The sequence below is a fragment of the Colobus angolensis genome, unplaced genomic scaffold (assembly GCF_000951035.1).
Source record: "Colobus angolensis palliatus isolate OR3802 unplaced genomic scaffold, Cang.pa_1.0 Scaffold203, whole genome shotgun sequence".
NCBI classification, from domain to species: domain Eukaryota; kingdom Metazoa; phylum Chordata; class Mammalia; order Primates; family Cercopithecidae; genus Colobus; species Colobus angolensis.
In genome coordinates this window covers 3553242-3572418 of record NW_012115189.1, presented here as the reverse complement: position 1 = coordinate 3572418, position 19177 = coordinate 3553242, and the positions used below count along the sequence as shown (strand labels likewise).

At 39.0% G+C, this 19177-nt stretch overlaps 1 protein-coding gene across 1 annotated transcript in view; it reads left to right on the top strand.

The window, feature by feature from the left end:
- RRAGD (Ras-related GTP binding D) overlaps window positions 1–4173 on the top strand; it is a 43539-nt gene extending 39366 nt beyond the window's left edge. Inside the window, exon 7 of the mRNA XM_011941927.1 lies at window positions 3887–4173. Within this exon, the coding sequence (XP_011797317.1) occupies window positions 3887–4038 (152 nt within the window). The 3' untranslated portion in view covers window positions 4039–4173. The remainder of the gene's footprint in view (window positions 1–3886) is intronic.
- The last annotated feature ends 15004 nt before the right edge of the window (window positions 4174–19177 follow it).

Sequence of the window (19177 nt, the reverse complement as noted above, 5' to 3'; positions counted from 1 at the left end):
ACTTAACTACACTGAATATTTTTTTAGGATCAAATTCAGTTTTATTTTGAAACAAAAGCAATTAAACTAACTTCCACCTTCTATAATATCTAAACAAAAGTTACTAACAAAAGTCCCTAGCTTACTGATGTGGCTAGGGACTTTTGTTAATAACAGGGTATGGTTTACTAATTTGTTGGGTTAAAAAAAAATCTCCAACAAATAATTGGTTACATATCCTGAATGTGTAATAGTAACATATCCTGAAATAGCCTTTTCCTCCTATATTATAAGCAATATAAATCCATTAAATTAAAAATGCTTTGAAAATTTAGGAACGTATATAGAATAAAACCACCATCTAGAGCTAAACCCATGTTAAATTTCTGGAATTTTGTTTCTTCCTTTCTCTCTTTTTTTTTGAGACAGGATCTTGCTCTGTTACTTAGGTTGGAGTGCAGTGGCACAGTCACGGCTTTCTGCAACTTCGACCACCTGGGCCCAGGTGATCCTCCCACCCCATCCTCCCATGTAGCTAGGACCACAGGCACATGTCAGCACACCTGGAATTTTTTTTTTTTTGTAGAGATGGGGTCTCACCATAATTCTCACCTAGGCTGGTCTCAAACTCCTTGGCTCAAGGGATCCTCCCACCTCGACATCCCAAAGTGCTGGGATTAAAGGAGTGAGCCACCTCGTCCGGCTCTCTTCCTCTCTTATTTCCTCTCCCTCCTACCCTCGCTCCTTTTCTCCCTTCCTTCATTCCTTTTTTTCCTTCCTTCCAACAAAACTGGGGCCATATTGTCTAATATAGTTTTATATGTATTTCACTTATGTATGTAATGACATTTTCCTAATTCATTGGCTATGAAAACATAATTTAGATTGTTTCTTTTTATCAGAAAAGTAATAGATTCTTTTAGAAAATTTAGAAATATTTAGCAAAAAAACAATAATTATCAATGTTTCTCATTCAGGTAACATTTCCTGTATACTTTTCCAGTCCTTTCTTGCATATGCATTTTCTAAAAGAACTATGATAGATTGCATGATGAATTCTACTTTATAACCTTCACTTAAATTATTACAGACATGTTTCCAATTCACCATCTTTTTTTAACCACATCATTTTAATGATTGTATTAGATTCTTCTATTTTCAGACATCTATATTGTTTCTAGATTTTGATGTTATAAATAATACCATTATGACCTCTTTTGCACTAAATATTTATGTGCATCTTTGGTTGTTTCCTAAGGAAAAATTTCAAGTGGAATTACTTAGATCAAAAGGGTAGGCCCATTTTGGGGGCTTCTAATGCATATTACCAAAATGTTCTTCAGAAAGATTTTCCGGTTTTATGCTGCAAAGAGAATATGAATACTTATTGTTCTGTGTTCTTACCAATATTGGGTATTAGTATTTTTAAAAGTTGATAATTGAAAGCTAGTATATTATGTGAATTTACATTTTCTTGCTCTGCTTAGTGATGTCCTGTATTTTTCCTGTTTGTACCATGACTGACCAAATTGCTTTTTGTGTCCTTTGGCCTCAAAACTTTAAATTAAATGGTGTTCATCTTTTACTCCTTATTTTCATCTTGCTAGAAACAGAAACAGATTATATAATAGATCATAGAATTTTAAAGATAGACAGGAATACACCTTGTTTCACCCTCTCATTTCACAGATGATTTTACTCAGGCCTAGAAAATATAAATGACTTTCTCTCAATATCACACCACCACTTTATGGCAGTCAGGGCTATAGGTTGCTGGCCTCAAGTGATCCTCCCTACTCGGCCTCCCAAAGTACTGTGCTGTGCCTGGCCTCCTGGTGTGCCTGGTGTCTGGGTATTTTACTGTGCCGCTAGGGTTGAGAACTCCTGAACCAGAGAAGGATGTGGGGCCTTATGAACTGTAGGTGGGGTGAAGAGAGTGTTTATTTTGTTTATGTCTCTGTTCACATATTTTTTTTCTTTTTTTCTTTTTTTTTTGAGGCGGAGTCTCGCTCTGTCACCCAGGCTGGAGTGCAGTGACACAATCTTGGCTCACTGCAAGCTCCGCCTCCCGGGTTCACGCCATTCTTCTGCCTCAGCCTCCTGAGTAGCTAGGACTACAGGTGCCCGCCACTGCGCCCGGCTAATTTTTTGTATTTTTAATAGAGACGGGGTTTCACCGTGGTCTCAATCTCCTGACCTTGTGATTCGCCTGCCTCGGCCTCCCAAAGTGCTGGGATTACATGTTTACATATTTTCAAAAGCTTTTCATGAGGGTTGAAATAGCAAACACTGTTTATGGATGTTTACTGTTTTTAAAAAGTCTCAGTTGTGAACTTTTACTTCTTAAAACTCCAAACACAGCAAGATTTGGCTTTTGTTACATTTTGAAATGTGCAAAGATATGTTAAGGTTTATCAAGAACAATAGGGGCGGGTGCCAGTGGTTCATGTCTGTAATGCCCGCACTTTGGGAGGCCAAAGTGGAAGGATTGCTTGAGCCTAGGGGTTCAAGACCAGCCTGGGCACCATAGTGAGACCTCATCTCTAGAAAAAATTAAAATATGAGGTGGAAGGATTGCTTGAGCCGAGGAGGTTGAGACTGCAATGAGCTGTGACCGAGCCTTGCACTCCCACCTGGGTGACAGAGTGAGACCCTGCCTCAAAAATAAGAACAATAGGATATGTCTGAAATTTCCCAAGTTGAGTATTTCATTGTACCCCTCTCATTGAGCCAAGTTCTTTTCGCTAAGCTTTTTAGGACATTTTGTTGCACATAAAAGCAGAGAATCTTGAGGCTCTCACGTCTCATATTCAAATTGCCATTTAAAAATCGTTCATTTGCTCCCTTGTTTTTATTACTTTTCCCGTTGCTGTGTCAGTGGTCTTTCCTTGAGGAAATTGACTGCTGGTTTTACTGCACTAGTGGTTCACTATCTCTGCAGAAGCAGTAGAGGGCACTACTCAGAGGTTTTCCTGCTCCTGCAAACTGAGATGGTGCCCTCCCCTTGCAGTTAGTTGTATAACTAGTTTGAAGAATGTAATCCTTGGCTGGAATCCTAATTCGTCCTTCGGACGGGGCTCTAGAAGCATCCCCTGATAGATAGAAGTAATTGTTGGGCTAGTTATTTTAATAAATTTAAAGATAGTAAATAGAACTGACCACCTTATCCTAATTGGTGTAAACATAACGTTGCTCTCAGGACTTACAAATTACTAGTAATGATGAAACATGCACTCCTCAAGACTTTGGATTATCTTTTATTCTATTTTTTGTGTCACTGATATATTTCTGAAAACACAAGAAGATTCTCTCCTACTATTTCTCCACTTAAAATACTTAGTACTGAAAAGCTGAGTGTCATTGGTTGTTGAATTTCTGCTGGAGTTGGTGAGATGGCTGTTAACACTCTGAAATTAGGGGCTTCGCTTTCCCTGGGGCTTATGAGAATGGTTTAAATATAATAGATACTCAGTAAATACTGATTGATACACAGCTTTGGGATTCCAAGTCAGGGTCTGCCTGTACTCAGAGTCAGTCTAATAATGCCCTTTGGGGAGACACATTTTTCATTACAGATTTCTCTTAATTGTATTCTGAAAGTTTGAAAAAAAAGTTCAGTTCAGTGGTTCTTTAAATCTTTTAGGGTCTTAGCAACCTTTGAAAATATGGTCTGTGCTCTGGAAGCTTGCCTCAGGAAAAATTTTCGTTCACAAGACTTTGCCTATAATTCCTAACGATTTATAGCAATTTCTGAAAGCCAACTGCAGACATCCCAGGGAAATCTGTGGTCCTTACGCTAAGACCATCCTCTACTGCCCCCTACTGGCTTGTCCTGGCCATGGGTCCCATGAAAAGATGGAGATTATTTCTACGTGACATTTATAAGTATTTTTGTTCTCTTCTCCAGGGCTAATTGACTATAATTTTCATTGCTTCCGGAAGGCCATTCATGAAGTTTTTGAGGTGAGAATGAAAGTAGTAAAATCCCGAAAGGTTCAGAATCGGCTGCAGAAGAAAAAGGGAGCCACCCCTAATGGGGCCCCTAGAGTGCTGCTGTAGGTGAGGTTTCAGAAACACCTTTTGAAACCAGACCTTATCCATGAGACTGCTGCGCCATGTTGCACTAAAGGAAGAGGAAGAAGGAGATTGGGACACATACCATGGATTTGTTGTTAAAAAAAAAAAAAAAAAAAAAAAAATTCTGTGGGAGTTTTTCCACTGCACTCCAGTCCGGGCGACAGAGCGAGACTCCGCCTCAAAAAAAAAAAAAAAAAAATTCCTGCAACCCTCTTGATCTTGTCTTTTATAAATAAAGTAAGGACTTTGAAGCAAAAAACTTGTATATTAACAGTGATGTGAAATCCATTGTCCTTTCATTACACAAATGTAAACTTTTATGGTCTGTATTCAAAAAAATCCCATGTAAGAACTGCCAGGAACTGTACATATTTTGCACTTTTTCATGTTTCTCATTGAATTGAACTTTGATAAAACAACTTTTCTAAGCTTTTTTTCTGTACTTGGTGTCAAGGACATGCATACTGTAGTCCATATCTATATGGCAATCAGAAATTAATCAAAAAGTGATGCATTGGTAATGACTTTTTGTAAATTTGGAAATCTTTGCTACCAGTTGTTGAGAAAAATCATTTTTCAGTGGAGCTGGAACAGATTGGATCTACAAGCTCCAGGAGCAATAAGAACTGTCCCCTATTTATAATGGGTGTAAACAGTTTTGTAGAATAATGTTAGCACCAGACTTACCTAAAAATTTCTATAGTGGTGGCTATGCTTCCCTGCTCAACGGTTTTTATGAAGCTCTTTACCTCAACACACATCTCTATAATCACTTTGTACAGAGAGGTTATTTCTTTTTGTTGCATTACTATTCTTTTGAAACTTTGGGACCAGATTTCCAAAATGGTGCCGATCACTGGAGAGAAGTAAGAATGTCACTGAATTGCAGGGTTTCTGGAGGCTTTTCTGTACCTGCCACCCAGGGCTAAAGTAACATCAGAGGCCCAAACTTGTCCCAAAAGTATGTGATTGGCAACTGCAGACTAAAAAACATATATACAATTCTGGACTTTCGGCCCTGTGTGATGGTCTGGTGTGCTGCATTTAAAGTGCTTATTCAGGACCAGTTCTTTATTGCTCCATGACCATAGTGAATAGAACAAATCGCAGATCCCCACCATGGAGTTCGATCCTGTCAGTCACTTCTATCATCTCCACATCTCCTTCTCACTGGTGATAACGTGCCTCATGTACTCCACTTGTTCTCACCTTATGAATAAGCCCAGCTCAGCCTGCCACCAGCATGCTCTGCAAGGCTGAAGAGTCATCCTGAAGACCCCTAAAGGTCAGTGGGAAAAGGATGGCCGGAGAGACATTACAATTAGCTGTGTAATTGTTTCTGTGAAATTCTTTCACTTACGTTTACTTCAGACTAACAGGAAACTAAGAGTCCTAAATCTACACCTATGCTAAATCATTCCAACTAGATTTTATGTGCTCCTCCAGGGTTAGCACCCTAAGGCATGCTTGTGGGGAATTAGAAAATGAGATTTTTTTTTTTTTTTTTAAAGCAGAGCCTCCTAAGAACATCAAAGTTGGTCCTAGCAAAATATATAAAGTCCCCAAAGCAACTTATACTTGAAACATTTTTTTTTTTTTTTTTGAGGGGGCCTCATTCTGTTGCTTGTGCTGGAGTGCATTGGTACAATCATAGCTCACTGTTACCTCTTGGGCTCAAGGGATCCTTCCACCTCAGCCTCCCTAGTAGCTGGAACTACAGGTGTGCACCACCACGCCTGGCTAATTCTTAAATTTTGTTTCTGTGGAGACAGGATCTCACTGTGTTGCCCAAGATGGTCTCAAACTCCTGGTCCCAAGCAATCCTCCTGCCTTGGCCTCCCCGAATGCTGAGATTACAGGCCTGAACTACTGCGCCCAGCCTAAACTTTCCCACTTCTCTCTGTGGCTTCTTTCCAACCTCTCTCCTTCCTCTCCCCAAGTCCTGTTTCTTTGAAGCTGGTAACTGAATTTAAGATGATATCTGGTTGGGGTTTAAGGTTTGAGCCTCCCAAGGGTCTGTGCATTTTGAAAGATTTCTAAAAATAATTAAGGTGACCTAACTCCTTTCCTCATGATTCCTACTCTGAAACCTGGATGGTTAGGAGCCCAGGGCTCCCTAATCTCCAGAGCTATATCCTGTTGGACCTTTGCCAACAGACCTGGCACTTATGGGCTATTGTTATAAATCTAATTCTCTAATATTTTTTACATGTTGTTTCACTTTGAATAAGCAAATGAAGAATCAGTTTTCTAATATGACTTTATCCTCAAGCTAGAGACACTAGCCTATTTGGTAAATCACACATTACTTAGGTATATTTATTACTATAACCAGGTGGAGCTTCCATGTTTAAGCTGGGTATATGATGGGTTTTTGTTAAAATGTGCCTTAAAAAGCCTATTACTTCAAGAGCAAATGATTCTTTGGGGGAAAGGCAAAAATAATTCTATGACATAGGGCCCAAGTTCATGGTAGTAAGTGCACTCTTTGATTAATCACACGCTAATATAGATTACTGCCTCTAACTTTGTAAGTGTGGCAATGACTTCCTAATTAAAGAAAGATGCAGGAGTTATTTCTAAGCATTCAGTTTTTCAAATATGTGTTACTGGAAATGTCTTCAAGTCATTTTGCATTGTATTTTTGATATGGGAGGCAGCTTATTGCAATGTGTATGGCCATGTTTCATTCTCAAATTTAATTCTATAAATACGAAGCCTAAATACATGGCTACAGCAACTGCACTGGAACGGTTTTGCTTGGTTTTAGGGATTGAGAACTTGCCTTGCAGGTTTCCTTCCTCAAAAGCAGGGCAGTCCTTTGCCTTTTGAGTCAATTAGAACTTTTACATAGAGGTGAGACTGTGAATTATTTTGGTTATTTTCAGTGATGTAGATTAGTGTGAATGACCAGGGTGGAATGTTTTTGAAGGAATATAAAGCAAAAACTGGTTGACATTCACAAACTGTTCTTTTGTGAACATATTTTGGACCCTTAAATATGACTAAAATCATAGCAATATTGTTACATACGGGTTATATGCCAACTCTGAAATATACTCTGGAAAAACAGCTGAATTGTCTTGGTTATTAAAGTATGGTATGCACACAACTTGTACAGACTGGATGTAATTTGTAATCAGGTATAGCTCATGTTTTACTTTAAGCAGTACATCACTTATAACCATTGTTAAGCCATGGCTTTCAGGAATGTTAACTGCCAATTTAAAAGCATGTGTCCTGGGTTCATGCTTTGGTAAAGCTCTCATTTCAAGGGTATTCATAACCAAACTTTCTGGGAGCAGAATGGTCTCTTTGGTGAAGAGGAAGTACAGCCTTTCCTGTTTCTGAGGTTGCTTACCATACATGTATGTCACTGTTTCATTGGCCCTGTTACATCCATTTGGTAAAATTTACTTGTCCTGATTAACCAGCTCTCCTTTTATGGAAATGATGATAAATCTCACTACTTTAATTTATGGTTGTATTTTTAAGCTCTCTTACATCTCCACATTTTTGATGGGTACATGCCAGTTAGGGCTGTAGAACTGTTACTTTAGTAAACTTCAGATACTAATTCTTGCTGCTGTGGCCCTAATCCCCTAGTCATATGGAAATCCTTTTCCTAACAGTTCACCTTATCATTCTTAACTTTGCTTAGTAAGATTCCATCCTACAATGACCTTTTTCAGATCCCCTAGGAGTTCTCAGAGAGGGGCTAGCATTAGGTGTTATATCTCAAATATGAAATCCTGTTTCTGATTGGAAAACCTGATCTGAAATAATTATTTCCAAGATTTTACATCAGTAGTGATGTTGAGCTTAAGAGAAAGAAAATTTTGTCTTCAACAGAAGTCTTTAGTAGTACTAGATACTGATTGAGTACACACAATATGCCCCAGGCACTGCTCTGAAGTACTTTTGCATAACTAAAAGTCATAAATCCAAGAGGTAAGTACTGTTACCATTTCTGTTTTTCAGATGAGGCAACCAAGGTCAAAAAGATGAAATAATAACTTGCTCCAGATCATATAGCTAGTAAGCCCACTCTCCCAACTACAACTGTAAGCAGCTTCACCAAATGTTTTCAAAAAACACCTTCCTTTCACAAATATGAAAGGGGCACTTGGAGGATTTGTCTGGTGGACTAAGACTATGGGGTGTGCCATTTGAGGATGCAAAAGGAGGGCGGTATTCAGGAGAGTCTATCAGAGCCCACCAGATTCATTGGAGTTTATCCACCTAAACTACTACATTACTACATGGGCGTGAATGCTGGCATATTGAGAAAGAAATATCTATTCTTACATGAGCTCCCCTGACATATTTATAGAACCAATAGGAGCAGTCTTCCAAATGTACTTCACCCAGAGAAGAAAGTCAAAGATCGTGTATTTTTATTCCTAATCCATTAAATAGCTCTAATGCTGAAGATGGTATTAAGTGTCTAAATATCTAAAGATAATGTAAATACCTTTTACAGACATTTGGTTTTCTAATAGGCAATAGTTATATTTCAAGCTCAGAAAATTAAGAGAAAGTAAGCCTTTGGTCTTAACTGTATTCAACTTTTTACCTTGAGATTTCAATATGTGTAAAAAAATAAAATACTGATCTGGAATAAAATCCAAAAAGGTATGTTTCCATCCTAATTCTTTTTTGACCTTCAGATCTATATCTTAAATTGCAATTAGCATGCCTTTGCTAGAATCTTCTATAGGTGAAGAGCCTCAAATCTAACATGTCTAAAATTGGCTTCCTTCTTGCTAAATCTCCTATGATGGTATGACTTTCCTCCCTGTAGTTCTGCCAGACACTTGGGCCTCATTCTTGACTCTTCCCTCCTCTCCTACCTGCAGTCAGTCACTCGGTTCTTTCAGCTCAGCCTTACAAAGGTCTATTGAATCTGTTCTCTCCATCTCCTCTGCCGCTGTCTTGGTTTAGACCACCATCTCCTTTTACTTGGATTTTAGTAGCTTTTTTTTTTATTTAAGAGACAGTCTCATTCTGTTGCCCACGCTGGAGTTCAGTGGCACGATACCAGCGAACCATAACCTCAAACTCCTAGGCCCAAATGATTCTGCTGCTTCAGCCTCCCCAGTAGCTGGGACTACAGGTGTGCACCACCACACCTGGCTAATTTTTTTTTTTTGTAGAGATGGAATGTCGCTATGTTGCCCAGGCTGGTCTCAAACTCCTGGGCTCAAGCAATCTTCCCACCTTGGGCTCCCAAAGTGCTTGGATTATAGACATGAGCAACTGCATCAGACCTTTTAGTAGCTGTTTAACAAGTGTCTCTATCCCATCCGTTCATCCACCAATCCATCCATCCTTCACACAGACCCCGAGTGGCCTCTCTGAACCACTACAATTCTGACCTTCCTTGCTTCCTGACCTTCTTAAGCTTCCTTGCTTAATACTCTCCAGGTCTGAAGCTCTCCATGACTCCTAGATATCAGCCCAAATTCCTTAGCAAAGTTCACAAGACCTGCTCCCTGGCCTTGCTGCATCTCCAGACTTGTTTCATTCTCCCGCAATGTGTTGAGGACAAGCATGCCCAAGAGTGTAGGGTAAATAAAAGGAGCCATGAGTTTTGATTATTTTGTCAATAATCATTGCTAAATATCCTATGATGGTGTGACTTTCTGAGAGAAATTAACAATGTTCTTTTATCCAACAGACATTTATAGGGTTCCAATTATATTCCAGACTCTGTGCTACTGAAATGGCTAAAAGGCAGATACTGGAGATAAAAGGATTTTAATATCTAAAAATAATGAAAAATAAACTAATTTTTGATAGGCCCTTATAGATGTCAGTTTTTAGAACTGCACTTGTGTAGGACTTTACCATTGTGTGCAGCAGAGACCATGGATAATAATAGCTAACATCCAAGAAATTGAGTTGTTCAACCAATAGATCAATAGCTATATTTACCATTAATTTAAGACTAAATAGAAATAGGCTGTAAATTGGAAATGTTTATTGATGTGTAGTGTTTTCCTTGTAATTAGAGGTGAATTATCTTAAAAGTAGGAATTTTTAAATGTTATTTTAATATTCATACTTTTCCAGCTTAATACATTTATGACATCAATGTCATTTCCAGAATTAGATTTAATAAAAAGTTTATTTGGCCGGGCATGGTGGTTCACATCTGTAATCCCAGCACTTTGGGAGGCTGAGGTGGGCAGATCACGAGGTCAGGAGTTCGAGACCAGCCTGGCCAACATAGTGAAACCCCGTGTATACTAAAAATACCCAAAATTAGCCAGGTGTGGTGGGTGGTATGTGCCTGTAATCCCAGCTACTTGGGAGAGTGAAGCAGGAGAATCGTGTGAACCCAGGAGGTGGAGGTTGCAGTGAGCTGATATCATGCCATTGCACTCCAGCCCAGGCGACAGTGCGAGAGTCTGTCTCAAAAAAAAAAAAAAAAAAAAAAAAAAGTTTATTTTACTTTTCTACCCTTTTCAATCTGTTTGTACCAGGGAAGTATTAATAAGAGTGTTGCCTAAGAATGTTTATATTCTCTTAACATGTCAGTAGAATATGTGAGAACAATATTCTCTTAACAGTAGAATATGTGAAAACAATCTGATGGTAAATGCAGAACTCTTTCACATCATTTAGAATTTTGAAAGACTGAGTGATTTTAAAATGTGTCATAGTTGGCCTAGAGGTCCTCAAAAGATCTACTTTTATCATAAATTACAGTTAAGTTCAGGCAGTGATTTTATTTCAGTTGTATCATCAGTATTTTGCAATAGTCCTGGGAAAGTGAAAATATACTCTCTAGTAGTCTCGTTGGTGATTTTGAGATACCAATTTGGAGTACCATATTATTCTAAGGAACAACTTAATTCCATGATTTAAAAAAAAAAAATCCAAAACAATAAGAACAGTGCAACAAATATTTACAAGTCAACAGTCTTTTCTTTGTAGAATATTACATTTATGGTTTCAATAAATGATCTAGCAGTTAAAGCTGAGGTGAAGTGTGGTTCTCATATTCAATCTTGAAAAACTAAACCATCTTTAAAAAGCAGAACATCCATGTGAACCCATGACTGAAGCCATGTTTGAACGCTATGTAAAATTGCCCTGGGACAGAACTGTGGTGCACCTTTGTGAAATCCATTTTAAACTTGTTACTGTGAGCAACAATAAATACAGTTCACATTGCAAACTATCACACACTCATACAAATACTACTGAAAAAAAAAAACTTACCAAGTTATATCCTTTCCACATGCAATGCTTTCTGGCATTTTCTCTTTCATTTGCTTTTTAAAAAGGTCTCACAATCCACTAATGAGTCACAACCTGTGGTTTGTAAAGCAGTGTTAGAATGAACCCATTGGCCAGATCAGAAATATCTAAGGATTTTCTTTCCAACCTAAAATAGTTTCCTTCTCTGTTAATTAAGAGATCTTAACAAATGGGAAATTCTGAGTAAGTTTTTGAATTTTTCTTTCATTTGATCACGACTTTCTAGTGTTTACTAGAGTGGTTTTTCTTCTCACTGTCATTCTTGGGTATTTTTGTATGCTGGGTTGATTAGGGGTAAAGGGTGGATGGGGTTGTAGGCCTGAGAGGATCATTATTATTATAGACTCTATTCTTGACTATAATATGATAGTGTTACATGGAGTTTAGTGACTCATGGGCTCATGTCTGACTCCTAAGGGGTCCTTTGTTAATTCAGATGACATTGATCTTATCTATCATCAAGAATCCATGAGTTTGCCCTTTTGTGCTATTTTGAAAGGAAGCTGATCCAGTGACTACACTCAGGAGGGTGGGGGCATTAACTGGTGTCCAGCTGCCTGAGACCTTGCCCATCTTGCTTCCTCAATCTTTACTAATACGCTTCTGGGGCCAGCAGGGTTATTCTATTCTTCCAAAATTGAGTCATGAAACCAAGCCCCCACTCATGAAAGGCCAACTATTAACCTCAGTCCCATGCTAACCCTCATCACCGCATGGAGAATTCCATTCCTATAAGCTGCTTTTGTTTGCCTCCTGCTTTCATTATTACCTAAGTTCCTCAGGCTCCTACTTAGTTTTCTCTCCTCTGGCTTTGCAGAGAGCTAAGCCCTGTAGTACTCAACTTTCCTCACCTAGATAGCCAATAACCTGGAACTAGTTCTGGCCTTCTCCCAGACCGCTTATAAAGTGGCCTTGGTAATTAGGCTTTTGCTTCTCTTCCCTGGGAAGCAGTACAGTAAAGGGAGACCAGTCCTATGTATCTTTCCATCTCAGTGGGAGAGGAAGGAATTCACTTAGGTTTATAAGGTGCAATACACAGTGCCACCAATACACGTAGTACTGTTTCATTTAATGCTCTAGGCCCGTATTTTCCAAAGTTACCTGATTTTATGAATCATCTAGAGTGCTTAAGGATGCAGATTCTCAACCCCATCCTGGTCTCCTTGAATCAGAATCTCCAGGGAGAAATACAAAAATCTGTATTTTTAAATAATGACCCTAGACAATTCTCATAATTTGGGAGACACAGTTTTCTCTGTAGTTGTTAAGGGATAGGGAAGGGAGATGGTGGGGGATTAGGGTTGCAATCACCTAGGGGAGCTTTCTTGCATCCTCCGTACCTACATACACATCAATACCCCAAGTGTCAGTATTTTTTCCAACTTGATTATGCAGCTTTAAAAGTCTACATTATTTAACCTATAATTCAAATGTAAACTTTTATGAATGTAAATAATTTTAAGTCTATTTAAACCATTTATTGATTCAGCATTTAAATACTCATTTACATGTAATATCACAAATTATGCAAATGGTACTAATTTAGAAAAACTGCTTTTTCCTCAAAAAATTTTATTCAAATACTTCACATGCATTGTTTACAACTGGGTCTTTATCATCACTGAAACAACATTCTGAGTCCTCTAACAGTTCCCTCCTAGCTATCTAAGGTAGAGCATGCCTTAAATTGAGTAGAATGCTGTCAGTGGAGATTTTACTACATCTCAAGAACTATTTGTTAAACATCAGAGTTTTTTTTCCTCCATATTCATAATCACCACAGATAAGTACTTCTTGTATTTCTGTGTTCAATGATTATTTAAAAGCCCACTTAATGATCTCCAATACTTGTTATCCAAGGTCATACCCTCAGGAATAATTAATAAATATGTCTTTGCCTTTTCCCCCCTGATTTTGCTAGGTGACCTTTGTAAGATAGAAAACTTCTATTGCTTGTGGCCCTTTCAAGACTTACTGTCTTCCTGAAGAGTATTTTGTTCAAAAAGGACAAAGACAAAAACACAAGATGACTCTCTTTTCTGAGAAATGATATTTTTGGAAAAATTTTGCTTTCCATTCTGCATATATGATATATATTACTATTTAATAGCATCTGAGCATCTGTACCCACCCCTCCCCCAACTTTTTTTGTATAGAGACAGGGTTTCACCATGTTAGCCAGGCTGGTCTTGAATTTCTGGCCTCAAGCGATCCTCCCATTTCCACCTCCCAAAGTTTTGGGATTACAGGTGTGAGCCATCACGCCCAGCCAGCATCTGTACCTAAACCCAACTTGAATTCCCCAGAGAAGTTAAACTGGCCCCAGTATTTTCTCACAAGATGCTAGAAGGCAGATTGTGGCATACCTATACCTTCTGGTTGTTTAGTGCTGAAAAAAGTACAGGACTACTTTTGAGAAGTTGACTTCTTTTGAGAATGTGGTTATCATTCAAAGTTTGCCTATAATTGTAACTTGGGTTTTAATGTGAAGCAGTGTAGTACTGATTGTTCTGAAGACATTAATAATATTGTCGAAATGCCCTGTGGCTGCAGAATTACTTTAAGAATTTCACAAATCATGTATATGCTGAGCATTGTCTGGAGACTGAAGAATGTTTCTCATATCTATGACATTATTTTTTGGAAGTTTGTAGATGCCATAATTGTGAATAAAATACAAATTTGTTTAAAAGTATTGAACTCAGACAATTCTTGACTTTTGAAGCTGAAACTACTCCCAAGGAAGAGCAAACTTCTAAGCTGTTCAGGTTAGTTTGCTGGTGACCAAGTTTCATCAATCAGCAAGTGGCTAAAAGGGGTCCAGGGAATGACAAATTGGGATGACAGGATATGCGACACAAGAAGAAAGGTAGAGACAGAAGGACAGCGCTTTGCATAGCTATGAGGAGAGGACTCAGAAGGAGGGAAGAACACACTTTCGAAGCGGTTGGCAGCTGTCTGCCAGCACACCACAGTGCACACCATTTTCTCCCTCAGAAAGGACAGTTTTAGTTGCAGGTGTTTCCTTTAGAGCTAAACTTAGAAAATGAAATAACTTGCCGGGCGTAGTGGCTCACGTCTGTAATCCCAGCACTTTGGGAGGCCGAGGCGGGCGGATCACGAGGTCAGGAGATCGAGACCACCCTGGTTAACACGAGGAAACCCCGTCTCTACTAAAAATACAAAAAATTAGCCGGGTGTGGTGGCGGGTGCCTGTAGTCCCAGCTACCGGGGAGGCTGAGGCAGGAGAATGGCGTGAACTCAGGAGGTTGAGCTTGCAGCTAGCTGAGATCGCGCCACTGCACTCCAGCCTGGGCGACAGAGCGAGACTCCATCCCCACTCCTCCCCAAAAAAAAACAAACAACAAAAAAAGAAAATGAAATAACTCAAACTCATCAGTTCATCAGAACTAAGGAATAAGTATTGTAATTTTGTTACTAATTTTTAAAGCACCTTTAAATTTTGAGAAAAACAAGATGCAGTCTATGCAAATACAGCAAAAGCCACAATACTAAGCAGCTTTCTTTTCCTCATCCCTAACACCAAAAGTTGAAATTTTGAGAGAGAGAGATAATTCAAAGCTATGGTAGCAAATTCGGTCTCAAAGAAAAGACAAATTAAGAAAGCTACGCTAAAAATTACTTTAATAATGTTGCAAACAACTATTTACTATTTTATTTAGAAAACACTTCTTTGCTTACTTATAGGAAAACCTTTTAAAATGAGAAATGGTACACAAGTCATCTGGTGAAGGAACCTACTAAACTAGTATTCTAAGCACTCTACTGTATTTCAAATATATTTGCTTGATATCTCTCCATAATATTTTCTCCTGAAATATATTAGAAAAGTGTTAAAATAGAAAGAACAAGCAAGACATATCTTGAACATAGCAGAAACTGAGAAGAAAAAAACCCAGAAGCATTTTCTCTCCTAGATCTTCCAGCCAGCTGCCAGATGGTAAGCAAAAGCGTAACTATTAGACCTGCAATGCAGTAAGGTGCCGAGAGCTCCTTCCTGCCTTTCTTGTTCAGGTAACCAGAGTTTAAACTTGTGTCCCTGGTAATAACTAACATCTCCATTACATTAATACCAGCTACATCCCCATGGGAAAATGTTCCATGTTTCTTATTAACCAATCCCAAGGGGAAATCCTGGGGGTAAAACAAGAGAAACAACTATAGTAGGTGTTTTTTTTTTTCTTTTCTAGAAAACACAAAAGGTATTATAAAGTATTCAAGGTAATTAACAAAAAGTTTACAATAAAGTCTACATTTGATCTTAGCCAAAAGACTGAGAAGCAATGCAATAAAGTCTATATATGGCTTTCTATTTTTCTTTTTCAAAATTTTACTCTAGGAAGACATTGATGTAAAATAAGCCAACTCACACTATCAGTTTAAGTGATAATAGCACTGCAACTGGCAAAACAAGTATGGCAGATATTTTATATATAGAAAAGTATAGGCTGGCTGGGCGCAGTGGCTCAAGCCTGTAATCCTAGCACTTTGGGAGGCCGAGACGGGCAGATCACGAGGTCAGGAGATCGAGACCATCCTGGCTAACATGGTGAAACCCCCAAAAAAAAAAACTAGCCGGGCGAGGTGGTGGGAGCCTGTAGTCCCAGCTACTCGGGAGGCTGAGGCAGGAGAATGGCATAAACCCGGGAGGCGGAGCTTGCAGTGAGCTGAGATCCGGCCACAGCACTCCAGCCTGGGCGACAGAGCGAGACTCCGTCTCAACAAAAAAAAAAAAAAGAAAGAAAGAAAAGTATATATGGTATAATGGGATATCAGTTCTTAAAATGCCTATGCCTTATAAACAAAAGCTCAAGGTAAATACACCAAAATCTGTATCATGGCCTTTTCTAAGCAGGAGGATTATGAGAGATTTGGATTTTGTTCATATTCCACATATTGAACAACCACTGTATTACTTTTATGATCAAGAAGAAAATCATTTAAAAAAATGTTTCCAGTGCCAAAGAATATGTGTGTGAACCAAGAATAGCTTGGAGGTTCTAAGAAGCATATCCTTTTTTCAAATAGTGGAAAAATCAAATGACGCAAAACAGCCTGATTCCTTTTTAGTGTAGCAAAAAAACCCAAGTTTCAGAGTCAGAAGACCTGGACTTGAATCAGGGTTCTTTCATTTTCTAGATAAGTCACTGAAGCTTTTTTTGCATAAGTCACTGAAGCTTTAAGAACCTTTTAAAATATATTTCAAAGTGTTCAAACCAAATCAAGAAATAGATGAAAATCTAGAAAAATTCCTCTCATTAACATAAAAAAATCATATGCCAGAAAGATAATAATCTGTAGTTGAAAAAACTGAGAAGTAGATACTTGATTTCTCTGAGACCTCAATTATCTTCATCTGTAAAACAGGTATAAATAATTGGTGCCACCACTTCCAGGGCTGTTGTGAAGAATAAATGAGTTGATGTTATGTCAAGTGCCTGATACACAATAGATGCTAAAAAACTATAGTCCAGACCTTGCACAAGGATGCAAATGGTGGTGGGGAAAGCGCTTGCACTTCAAACAACTTCTGGTTCCTAACTAAGGAAAAGATGAATTACACAGGTCAAGGATTGTGGTTCTAAGATATTTTCTAAGATTCTGAAACATTTTAAACCTCATCTTTTGTAATTTTTGTTAGCTACGAAGTCGGCTTTAAGGATTAAAAAAAACTTGAAATGAAAAAAAAAGGAGTTTTCTTTAGGATCATCAAAAGTAAAGAAAAATTACCCCAAATTTGATCTGGGATTGAACCTTTACCTGATATAATTTGTAAATTTTTCTTTGAAGAAGTAAGTGTTCTAGATTTAAAAAATAAGTAATTTTTGGATAAGAAATTTTCTGGGGAAATGAGCTCCCTTCCCACCCACTGTCAGTCAAGAATTTAGTAACCTTTAAATAAAATTACTTTTCTCTTTGTGTCTTTTCGAGACATGCTCTATCACCCAGGCTGCAGTGCAGTGGCACGATCATGGCCTACTACAGCCTGCTCCTCCTCTCCCATCCCCGAGAGCTCAACTGATCCTCCCTCCTCAGCCTCCAGAGTAGCTGGCACCACAGGTACATATGCCCAGCTAATTTTTGAGTGTATGTATATTTTTAGTAGAGATGGGTCTCACCATGTTGCTCAGGCTGATCTCCAATTCCTGAGCTCAAGTGATCCACCCACCTTGGCCTTTTTTTTTTTTTTTTGAGATGGAGTCTCATTCAGTCTCCCAGGCTGATCTCCGCTCACTGCAACCTCCACCTCCTGGGTTCAAGCGATTCTCCTACCTCAGCCTCCCAAGTAGCCGGGATTACATGCGCATCACCACACCCAACTAATTTTTGTATTTTTAGTAGAGACGGGTTTCCGCCATGTTGGCCAGGCTGGTCTCCAACTCCTGACCTCAGGTGACCTGCCCGCCTCGGCCTCCCAAAGCGCTAGGATTACAGGCACGAGCCACTGCACCTGGCTGGCCACTTATCTTTTCTCTGTAAATGTCTCTGCTGAGAGAAATTTTGGAATTGGCTTTGATCTTGGAGCATGATTATAATTAAGCTTTGATATATGCCCATAATTAAATTGTTATGGGCACATGTCCACAATAAATTGTTATTGTTGTTAACCAAGGAAGGAGAGATTGTTATTCCTACTGAACCAGTCCAGTGGGAGAAGAGCCCCAGGGAGCAGAGGAGGTGGTGGGGGCTAAAGGAGAGCCCCAGAGGACAACTGCACCCAGAGATTGATGGACCTGGAGTCTGAATAGCAAAAGGCTTCTAGTACTCAGCTATCAAATAGGAGCGCATTATATACAGCACCTGCTTTGCAGGCCTTGCTGTGGTAGGGCCTATTGCACAAATTAGGGGTTTTTGTAGAGCTGTGGTAGGAGAGGGTGTCAAGTGTTAGATATATCTGAAGATTCAACACAATGAATGAATGAAACAGCATTGGAGTTTGGTTTTGTTTGCATTTCTCAGCCAATCAGATTATCAGTTTACTATACAGAAAACAACCTCAGGGAATGGTTTAAAAGATACCATCTAATTTTAGATATCCTTCACTTTTTTCCTCCCAATTTCACCAAGAAACTCAGATTTAGATTAACAGTAGAAAACAAATCAAATTTAAGAGTTTTATATCTTTATATAACAGAATAAAACTTGCCCAACCTGATTAATCCTTTCTATCCGCCCCACCTTCCCAACCCCTCCCTCCTTTCCTTTGGTAAGGTAGGTCCCTACTCCTTAAGTCTTTTGAACTCGGTCCTCTCTCGATCCCACACATTGGACAACGAAGCTGGAAGTGTGTCCTTTGAAGTTTAACCTTTCATATTTGTATGCTTTCCCTCAAATTCAATGTAATTCCATTTTTTTGACACTTTTTACATCTAAACAAACTAACCAAAAAACCCAAAACTCCTGCAATGCCTAAAACAGTGTCTTGCATCTAACACACTACCCAAGAAAAAAAACTGTTATGAATATCCAACTCCAGCCAGAGCCGTGACTCACGCCTGTAATTCCAATACTTTGGGAGGCCGAGGAGGGCGGATCACTTGAGTCCAGGAGTTCGAGACCAGCCTGGCCAACACGGTGAAACCCTGTCTCTATCAAAAATACAAAAAATTAACCGGGCGTGATGGCACACACCTGTGGTCCCAGCCACGCTGGAGGCTGAGGTGGGAGGATCGCTTGGGGTCGGGAGGTAGAGGCTGCAGTGAGCCAAGATCGCGCCACTGCACCCCAGCCTGAGCGACAGAGCGGTGACACCGTCTCAAAAAAAAAAAAAAAAAAAAAATTCCTATTCCATTCCCTTATCACTGGCTTTCCCCCTCCTCATTTAACTCCC